This window comes from Toxorhynchites rutilus, chromosome 2, assembly GCF_029784135.1.
Source record: "Toxorhynchites rutilus septentrionalis strain SRP chromosome 2, ASM2978413v1, whole genome shotgun sequence".
NCBI lineage: Eukaryota > Metazoa > Arthropoda > Insecta > Diptera > Culicidae > Toxorhynchites > Toxorhynchites rutilus.
In genome coordinates, this window is record NC_073745.1 from 231722364 (window position 1) to 231733795 (window position 11432).

General features: G+C 38.1%; 1 protein-coding gene across 1 annotated transcript in view; it reads left to right on the plus strand.

Moving 5' to 3' along the window:
- The window catches only part of LOC129764938 (protein Lilipod), a 71408-nt gene that overhangs the window by 39425 nt on the left and 20551 nt on the right, over nt 1-11432 (plus strand). Inside the window, exons 2-3 of the mRNA XM_055764608.1 lie at nt 5533-5657; nt 5940-6079. Coding sequence (XP_055620583.1) covers nt 5533-5657; nt 5940-6079 — 265 coding nt within the window. The remainder of the gene's footprint in view (nt 1-5532; nt 5658-5939; nt 6080-11432) is intronic.

Sequence of the window (11432 nt, forward strand, 5' to 3'; positions counted from 1 at the left end):
CACACGACCAGACAACATGCTCGATGTCGTGGTAGCCATCGCCACAATCACAAAGATTGTTTGCTGCGCCCAATGCGATAGAGATGCGCGTTTAGGTTGTAGTGATTGGACATAAACCGAGATATCACGCGAATGAAATCACGACCTACATTCAATCGCTTGAACCATGCACTCGTCGAGACCTTAGGGATAATCGTGTGTAACCAACGACCGAACTCATCACCACTCCACATGCGCTGCCAACTTACGAGCGTATACTGACGAGGAATGTGGAAAAATTCATTATAAGCAATTTGCCTTTCAAAAAGTGTGCCTTCTAAAGCGCCCACCTTAACTAGCGAGTCCGCTTTCTCATTCCCCGGAATCGAGCAATGAGAGGGAACCCATGCTAAGGTAATCTTGAATAATTTTTCGACCAAAACACTCAATAGTTGTCTTATTCTTGTTAGGAAATAAGATGAGCGTTTATCAACCTTCATTGAGCGGATTGCCTCTAATGAGCTGAGACTGTCTGAAAAAATAAAATAGTGGTCGATGGGCAATGTTTCAATGATCCATAATGCGTAATATATCGCACCCAGTTCAGCGACATACACGGAACAAGGATCTTGCCAACAGGGTTGCCAACTATAATTTTCAAAAATCAGGAAGAATGTGAATAAAAATCAGGAGAAATCAGGATAGTCCATATTAGGTTTTCCGGTAAGTTCGTTGACGATGTTTTGGGAAAACAAATGTATATTTTCTATAGGCAGACATACAACACAGTTTGAAAATTCAATCCTCCCAGAACATGATTGCACTCTGAACTGTTCAAAGTATTTTTATAATGTACCTAGTGTCGAAGTTCTTGCACTCGAGGATGCTGTTGCCGTTAATTTGTGCAGGTAAGAGGTGGAAATGTCACCCTTCTTTTTCGCGCCGGTGCGACGGTGGACTTTTCCTTCAGAGATTGTCGGAACTGGGAGCGACAACAACAAAGTTATTTAACTATTTTGAGAAAAGTCAGATGAAAAGTTAATTGTCGATTCCATACATCGCCTGGGACTAATCGTGTTAATGTCCACGCTATACTTTCGATAACACGAATCACTTCGGAGTAGATAGTCAATGAACGAAAGGAAGAGTAAGCATTATACAGGGTTTTCCATTTCGGGCGCTGACAACCGTTTGACATAGCTGTCAACCAAAGCGTCATATCGTTAGTTGAATGTCTGCCATTTTACAATATGGATCGTTTTAGCAGAAAATCCACACGTGATTGTTGAGAGGCCATCGCATCCGCCAAAAGTCACTGTTTGGTGCGCATTATGGTCTGGTGGAGTCATCGGGCCGTATTTCTTTGAAAATGAGGACGGCGAGACAGTAACTGTGAATGGTGAGCGCTATGGCCGCATGTTAACCGATTTTTTTTGCCACAAATTGAAGATATGGATACGGATGACATGTGGTTTCAGCAGGACAGCGCCACGTGCCACACAACACGACCGAACATGGCCATATTGCGAACAAAATTTGAGGGACGCATAATTTCGCGTTTTGGTGATGCCAATTGGCCGTCCAGATCATGCGATTTGAACCCGCTAGACTTTTTTTTGGTGGGGTTATGCGAAAGACCGTGTCTATGCCAACTCTCCGCAAACTCTTGAACATTTGAAAGACAACATTCGTGAAGTTATGACCGAGATACCGCCCCATATGTGCCGAAAAATCATCGAAAATTACCTGTTCCGGATCAAGGTATGCGAGGAAGCCCTAGATGGACATTTGAATGATGTTGTCACACATAATGGCATAAACCAAACTTTAATTTGAAATAAAAGTTTCATCGAAATTCGAATTCTAAGTGTGTTTTATTTCAATTTACTTTCGGAATTTAAAGTTGGAAAACCCTGTACAAGTGCGAAACGGAGAACTTTTTATGCAGGTTATTATAATATTTCTGATTTACAACAGAAAAACTTTTGCTGGGATCCCACTCTATTTAGTACGAATCATTCAAATAAAGTTAAATGTACAAAAATCAGGATCATTTCAGAAAAATCAGACAAAATTGAGTGTTTATCAGGATATCAGGGAACGCGCCAAAAATTCTGGGAAATCCTGAGAAACCAGGAAGGTTGGCATCCCTGGCTGCAACCGTTTTATTGAACCCTTGCAGCCAAAACCTTGTAAACTGGTGGGAGTTCTGTAAGTTCTTCTAGTGGATCGATTTCAACCAATTATTTTTTACGTGATCTTGGATAAATTTCCTGTCATCGTACGTAGGATTTTTTCGAAATATTGATTTTTGACGATTTTTTTTGTGAAAAAATCGCGTTTTTGCCTCAAAACTCAAGACAAAAAAATTCACCAAAATTTTATGTTTTCAAAGTATCGAAAAAGCCTACGTACGATGACAGGAAATTTAGTGGAGAATCTGGGTAAACCAATTTCATCAAAATCGGATGGAGACAGAACTCCCACCAGTTTGCAAAACATGGTTTCGAGGAAAACGCGTTTTAACCTGGGACAAAAACTACAGTAAAGTAGACATCCCAGAGAACATTTTAAGCTAGAAATATTTTTTTAATTTTTTCAAGTTTCCATAGTGTACTACCCCCTTAATCAGAAATTCAAATATCGAGTTACGTTTCTTCGCAAAAAGAAAGGTTAATGATTCTAGATACGCTTTTACAAAAAAATCAGTCGTAATGTAAGTTGGTCATCTTAATAAATGATTTTAAATAATTGTGATTTTAATTAGCTTCCATCATATTTACAATGTTACTAAAAAATCGGAAAGGGTCGAGTCGGTACCGGCTGATTTGGCTCTATACGTCATGATTATGAAGAAACCAAGGATACTACTCCAGCGTGTAAATGGTTTTTAATTCCTTATTCACTTTGTTCTTAGATACCCTCTCAAGAACATCACCGAGATCCCGAGTTGTTTGAACTCGGCTTGTTGTTTCACCCAAGTGTATTCGAATGATAAAAAAATTTGTATTACGATAAAAACTTATAACAAAGCATTTTAGACTGCTAAATCCACAATCCTATTCACTCGACACCATGATGCAAATTTATCGAGCATGTTCTGGAGTCTACGACAATCTTCCATGTTGTTGACTACAGTGCACAACGTTAGATCATCAGCCAGGTAACAATCAACTCCAAGATACACGTTGGAGTCGCTGATAGACAGCGAGGATAACAGTGGTCCCAAATTAGTGCCTTGACTGTTTTCAGCCCATCTAGGTTGAGTTGTTGGTGCAAGACTCCTACAAAAGAAGAAGAAGAAGATAAGTTGTTGTTGATACCGATTTTTACTGTCAGTTTTCTATTGAGTAGATATGACCGAAGTCATTCAACGAAACTTACACTCCTGCCCTTCTTCTGTAGGAACATTGTACCACTGCGACCACTAGTTTGATCGGTTGTAGTGCACTCCAGTTTGCTATGTATGCAGTGTCAAGTTCGGGAAAAAATAATACGTTGAATTCGTGCTGATGTGGTGTGTCGAAACATGTGTTTCAACATAACAATTCCGAATAGCTTAGAGCAAAAACTCAGCTATGTGCTATTCTGATAATATGCCACATCATTTTTGTTGCTACTTTGTTGAACAGCCGCTGCAGGCCTTGAACGACTGAGTTGCATCCATAGCTAGTACTCGAAAGGTACTCGAAGGAAGACGTAGTTTCGTAGAGTTCGAGATTGAACATTACAATTGATGTTTTCGAGGATCACTGGGCATTCTGTCCTAGCCATCAAGACGTCATACATCAATAAGGCGCGGTTTAGATCCGCGCCTTATTGATGTATGACGTACATGTAGCGTTTCTAGACTTATTAGTTGGCAGCTGATGAGGGTTGTTCCACGGTAGACGCCGTAAAGCGAACCGAATAAACCGTTTCTGCACGGCTTCAATCCTGTTGATTCAATTCAGGTAATATGGATTCCAAATCGATGAGCAATAGTCCAGCGTAGAGCGAACTAAAGCACTGAATAGAATTTCAAACAATAGACATCGGTAAAATCTCTCGCAATTCGCATAATGAACCCAAGGCTGCGGAAGGGTTTACTTACGACGTAGTTGACATGTGCTTTGAAGTTGAGTTTGATGTCTAAATAAACACCCAGATCGTTCACACATTCGACTTTGGCTAGTGGAACACCATCAAGATGATAGCCGAAATGAATTGGACCTTTCCTCCTTGAGATAGTGATCGTTGAGCATTTATTCTGATTCAGTGTCATACGATTGTTCACACACCTTATCTGGAAAATTTCCAATTGCCGTTGGAGAAATAATGCGTCAACCTCATACTTCACGTGGAAAAACAGCTTTAAATCGTCTGCGAAGGAAAACCGAGGGCCCTCCAATACTAGATTCACATCATTGAAGTAGATCTAAAATATCAAAGGACCGAGATGACTTCCCTGAGGTATTCCTGGTGTAGCCGAAAATTCAACAGAGAGGCCATCGCCAATTTTCACCGTGAGATAGCGTCCGGTCAAATAGGATTTCAACCAATGCAAGAGATTTCCGCTGAAACCAAACTTGTCTAACTTTTGCACTGCAATATCGTGGTTGATTTTGTCGAAAGCGGCTGACAGGTCGGTGTAGATAGTATCCGTTTGGCTCATACCATTGGACATTCCATCGAATATGTACGTTGTGAAAGGGAGAAGATTCGTTGTGGAAGAACGCTTCGGCATGAATCCATGTTGATCGATGGAAATGTATTGCTTGCAATGGGAGAATATCGGTCCCATAACTACGAGTTCAAAAAGTTTGGATATCGCGCTTAGGGCAGAGATTCCTCGATAGTTATCAACGTTCATTTTTTCCCCTTTTTTTGTGGATCGGAAAAATGTATGCTCTCTTCCAACTAGATTTGCAATATACTGTACACTTGTTTCGTTAGAGGAACATCAGTACGGGCCCTAAATGAAATCTATTTTCTTTCTTCACCACAGCTGTTGCCTCTGACTAATGAAAATCTCACAGAGCGAGTAGCTGTCTCTCGCGTGCCACGTACAGTAGTTAAATTTGTCACGTGAGCAGAAATCGCCACTTATTGTCAATGCAGTGAAGCATCCCCAACACGACGCTGATCGGCACACGAGTAGCGCCATGGTTTTTTTTCTCTACTACGGAAGCGCCGAGATTGACATCTTACTCACAGAAGAGCGTCCCGTGTCACTTTCCACAGTTGTGACGAACTTCGCACATCGAACTTTGTGGGGCTCGAAATAGATATCTACTTGTTGAATAGAGATAAAATTAAGCATGTTTAGCGTTGTTTGACATTTGCACCGTTCGTTGATGATTATGAGGAGTCCCCTGAGGTTCTTTGAAGATTTCAGACTCTAGAAAGAGAAGATTGCGCAATTCTATCAAACTTGAGCTTGAACTTGATACTATATGTTAACAACCGCATTCAATTTAAATCTCCAACCCCAACATTCAATATAATGCTAATGAATCATTCGTTAGATATTTTAACCATTCTTGTATCGTTTGTTTTTTTTTTCGTTCACAGATATTCCTGCTGTTGTTTCTGCTTCTCTACCTCGGCAGTTTTGCACTGATCGGCCGGTTCAGACGACGCGACCGGGAGGACTTATTTTCCACGGACGACGACGAGGTTACTGTTTATAGAATTAGGTGGGTGCATCCTGTGGCAGTAAATCCAACAAAAAAAAAAGAAAACAAAACGAAACAAACAACAATGCAAACTTGTTTTGGGCGTTGTCTGGCTGTCGTTTACCTGAGTATAATAAATGTTGTTTTTGAATGGAGCAAGCAGAATTTCAAACAACCAACCAATATAACTTTGCGACGACGATTGTTGCGAGAACAATTTGGCATTATTTTCAATTTCTAGAATACGCTACACAATTCGCTTCCGGCCAAATTACTTATTCTATTTTGTTTCTCTTCCCACAGCTTATGGCTGTGCACATTCTCATTGGCCGTGGCCGTGGGTGCAGCTCTGCTCCTGCCGATATCAATCGCCAGCAACGAGGTTCTGATACTCTACCCAAACAGCTACTACGTGAAGTGGCTCAACAGTTCGTTGATTCAAGGTGGGTACACTCTCATTTGTGCATGATACAGTAGGCATATTAGTGCAATCAGTCAGATGTGAAACCTCTCGCCACCGGTGCCGGGCTCAGTCGGATGTTATCCCATGCAGGCAGCTTGGCAGACTTGTAAGAACGCACTGGTTGTGTTCCCTCATGCAGATAATGCTTTTTCAACGAAGGCATAGAACCGTTTCCCCATTTCGTTCCTACAATTAAACATTTTTATGAGCGTGGTATTGACTTTGTTTTTTTTAATCGGTATCGATTATGTTTGATTTGAGCGCGTTATTCTTCTGAAGCCCTAATCTATTTCTGATGTTCATTTGAGTAATGATGTTAGGATACAAATGCATTCGATACCGCAATTTTAGCGATAACAGGATTAATGCTGTTTCAGCCGCATCAAAACACTTGATATTCATTCAGCATCCAAATTGAGGGTGGAAATACGTTTAAAAGTTGAATAATTTTTCATGAAAAATTTCATGTACAGAACATTCTAAGCCAGAAAACCTTAAAATATACGAAATTTTATTCGTTTATTTTAATGATACTTTGTACAGGAAATTATCTTATGAAACTGTTCATCCATCATGGAAAATGAGGTTTCGTTAAATTCATATTTTTCGTATTTTGAAGCGTATTTTGTTCTTAGTTTCAGAATGTTGAAAATCGTTGAACTCGTTGAAAAATCGCACAACTCTTTAGCTCATTCTAAAATCATTCAAAATCAATTTGGTCGATATCCCAAATAAACTCACCGCCTCGCTCTTCAATTTAATTTCAACATCGTAACACGAGAAAGTTTGTTTTTCGAACAAATGTGTCACAATGTGAAACACAAAACAATGGATCGCCAAATATGTTGATAAGAGCAAAACCCGAGAAAGGAATTATCCGATTTAGGGCTGTCTTTATTCTATCATATTTTCTGTATCAATGAACAATTCTGCGATTGGACCCATGAACGTGCGCTTAGAAAGAAAACGTGAATGTGATAACGAAAAATAAATTTTGGGCGAGACGAAGTTTGCCGGGTCAGCTAGTCTATATATATATATATATATATATAAATAGATTTCTGTCTATCTGTCTTTGCGTCTGTCTTGGACTCGGAAATTACTGAGCCGATCGACATGACATTACCCGCGTACACAATCCTATTTTTACATTCATATAAAGTGAAACGAAAACTTGATTTCTGATGCAAAAAAGTAGTTACACCAATTATGGATGGCTTATTGTCTACCAACCGTGAACTCAAACCATCGAACTTAGACAGTTATCAGGTATGCTATAAAGGTTCTCTCATTAGTATTAGTAATTAGCGTGCAGTTTGGGAGGAGTTCCAAACAAAATTTTAGTTCACTTTGTCTCCGAGCTCAATTTTGTGAAAAAAAATACACAGAAAAAACGAATTTGTATCAACAAAATTCACAAATTTTTCAGTGGTTCTGAACACAACATTGCACGCAATTTTGTACGTGTTAGCAAGAGGTGGAGTTGACAGGTGACTCGTAACTTACACTATTTAGAAAAGACGTATGAGGAATGGCAAGACGAAAGGTTTGAATTTGTTTATGTTATTACTTACGTTGGTATGGTTATATTTGATTTCGTCGAAAGTATTTGAAGCAGTATAATAAATTAACAGTTTTCGTTGAAAATAGTAACCTTTAGGGTGGGTTTAGACTAGTGATATATTCGTGTGAAGAAATATGATTGGATTTATAGAAATCGCATCAACCGTTTACACTTGCGCGAACTTATATAATGAATATATTAATACTTTCGGTGAATTTATTCACTTGAAGTAGAACTGCATCCAACTTTAGTGATTTCTCACCAGTGAGAAATTCACCAGTGGAGGCGATCTGGCGAAGTTGTAACATCCATACCTCTCACGCAGAGATCATGAGTTCAATTCTCACTCCCGACATTCTTCCAAAAATCGAAGTAAAAGTGACGAAGCAACCGAAATGAGTTTGATTTCCAATTTAATATGAAGGTGAATTTCTTCATAGTCCCTTGACTATCCTCAGTTGAATAGTGTATGCCGAGTCCTGTTAAATACCCAACTGTGTAGTCTATGTTCTAACTTGTGGCAGTGAAAGGCCATTATAAAAATAGGGGCATCGTTTTACTTTCAGTCGTCCCACAATTAAACGTTGCTAGAAACAGTGGGGTTTTAGGGTGAATAACAGAAATATTCAATGTATCACTAATATTGATAAGAAAATATTATGCTTGCGCCCGTTCTTTCAAGGAGTAATTAGCTTGTATACTGAAACCTATCAGAAAAATCCGAGAAAATAAAATGATGATCAGAGGATAAGGGTTCAATAGTCCCAATTGTGTGATATATTGCTGCCGATTCCGCAACATATTCTTCGAGTTTATGGGAGCAAATGTGATTTTCATTAAAAATATCAAAGCCAGTGGATCTGTTAATGCCTAAACCACCAGTGGAAAACATTCTTATTCTACAAAACCCAATTTTTGAAGATAAAAAGCAACAGAAGATCTGTAGCAGTTCGGAAAGCTACATTATTGATGATGGTTTTATTTCTCGAGAAATCTAGTGGTAGTGTAGATCCACGGATTTCAGCTGGTGGTACAATAACAATTACTTACAATATCCGATTACCAGTGAGTTCATAATTTTGCTCCGGGTTAGGGAGCGAAAGATGTGAGGACTTCAAGAATGGCCTGAACGTTGTTTTGTAAGAACACCTTATCGTGTCTTTTTTAACATAGAGCAATTGTTTGCACACAACCATTGCTGATCAACGTTACTCGGTTTCATTTCGAATCCAGTGTCCTTGCTTCTAGATCATTCTCAAAGCGAAGGATACAAAATAACTTGTCGATTCTGGTAGTTTGTGTTGTGTTTGACTTGGAAGAAATCAAGTGAGGTCTCATGAAGAAGTACATCCGATCTCCTTAAAAGAAGAAAACATTTAAAGATGAATAATGCATCTCATTGTTTTTAACCCTTTGCGGTCGTTTGTCTGCTCTTAGCCACCACAGCAAGGAATCATACTAAAAACTTTATTTAACGATGTATTAGTTTATTTTTTCTAAACGGATTCTAATGTCTAATGAACTTTTTCACGAATGTATACGGAGTTTTTATGAATAATAGGAAAATGTACTCGGTATAAACAAAATATTATTGACGTGGAAAAATAACAGGATCTCTTTCAAGAGAAATTAATTCCGATCGCAAAAGGTTTATACTAAAATCTCCGTTTCCATTTTTCGCAGAAAATACAGCTCCTAATCGTAATAATAGTGGTTTGCTTACATCTAATCTTACATTGAGAAGTCTATGATGCGATCTTTTTGACAAAAAATTACTTATGTCACCTAATGGAAACAGCAGATTTTTATTCATACACAAATTTCGAGTTATTGATTGCATTAGGATAACCTTTTTGTAAGCTACGAGGTTTGTTATAAAAGTATCGCGACTTTCGAATTTACGCGGGTTACCAATATTCGATTCTATATTTTTGTGGCATTATGTTGGTACTCATGTCTTATGCTTACAAGTACGGCTATTTTGAATGTCCAGTTAATTTTAGATAACTGCTTTTCTTACACGTGTTTTTGTTTATCTTCGATTTTTGCCTCGTCAACTCGTCAAACTCGTTTTTCTCGAAATCATAAAAATGCCATTATCGTTTTCCCGTGCGACTGTGAAATATACAAAATAATTTGTATCTTTTATATATGATACGTCAAATTAACCACCCTCTGCCCCGACCCTCTCCATTTTTTTTTTTTTGAATATTGTCAACATAAGGTGGCAATTACCTAAAATTCCAATTTTCATCAACAATTTTTACCAACTTTGATTACGATTAACGATTTTGGCGGATCCATTGACCTTTAAAAGAAATAATGCTTCAGCTGTCTCTGATCAAAATATGGCGTTCGCCAAGTTGTGAGAAAGACATGCACCTTGAAATTGTTAGGGGTAATGAATAATAGTAAATTTTAATGTTGTACAAACTTGCAATACAGTGTATCAATACCTTTGACACTTACTGTGTACACATAGCTGGCCTTTTGTTGAAATTGTAAATGAAACCAAAATGTATTCGAGCTGCTCTTTAGCTCGATGTAAATTTTCGTTATCGAATAATTTTTTGGGGAATTTTTCGTTACTTGAGAGTTTTACCATCACTTTTCTTCCAGTTTATGGAATCAGCAGTGAGTTCTCTCATTTTTACTCCAGAAATATTTATGAAAAAAATACTAATCAGGCTGGGGAAGATGGACACTCCATCGAAGGGAAAGACGAACATTCTGTTTTGAAAACAAATTGATTAACCCCTCCTTCTTTATTTTAACAGATACTCACTTAATGTGTTTACAAGAGCCACCAGAAACTATGGTCGGACCATCGGATGGAAGAGGCTGTAAAAACTGTTAAGGAAGTTCGTTTCAAAAACGGACTGAAGCATTCATTCAATAACCCGACTCGGAAGTATATTTTAGATTTAAAAAAAAATTTAAACTTGAAAAAATTTAAAAACCGAGTCGGAAGCTATTTTAGACTTGAGAAAAATTACAATGCCTAGGTGATTTCAGTCAAGCCTTTTTGTTCAATCAATTTTAAGGTCTATTTGAAATCCCCCACTTATTGAATACATCAACTTGAATTTCAAAATATAACATTTAGTGAGTGTCCAGTAGGGTGGCAGTGTATGGGAAAAATTTCATCATCGAATTTCAAAAACCGACCATGTACATTTTGTTTATTGGTCCAATTACCTGTGCAAAATTTCAGCTAAATCGGACATGATTTAGGGGTGCCTCAAAGCACCCAAAGTTTTGATTTTTTGGCCACTTAGGCTAAGTCCCACAAAGTCGATTTTCGGACAAAAATGTTTTTTCGTGATAACACCAGATCTCGACGTTTTATGCATTTTTAAGTCATTTGGCATCGAAAAAAAAATCGATTTTCTTAATTTCCTTTACCTCCCCCCCTTGGAAGATTTTTGAGGATGGAAAAATCAAAACTTTGAGTGCTTTGAGGGACCCCTAAATCATGTGCGATTGAGCTGAAATTTTGCACAGATGTTTTTTTTTTGACCAATAAACAAAATGTACATGGTCGCTTCTTTAAATTCGATAATTATTTTTTTTCACACCTTCATTGCCTCTCAGGGTAAGTCCCAAATGGTCGATTTTCGGCCAAATTTTTTTTTTTCGAGATGACACCAAATCTCTACGTTCATGCATTTTTAAGTCATTTTGCATCGAAAAAAAAAACCATTTTCCAAATTGCCTTTGCTACCCGTGGGTCGTGGGTCAAAAAATCTAAACTTTGAGCGCTTTGAGG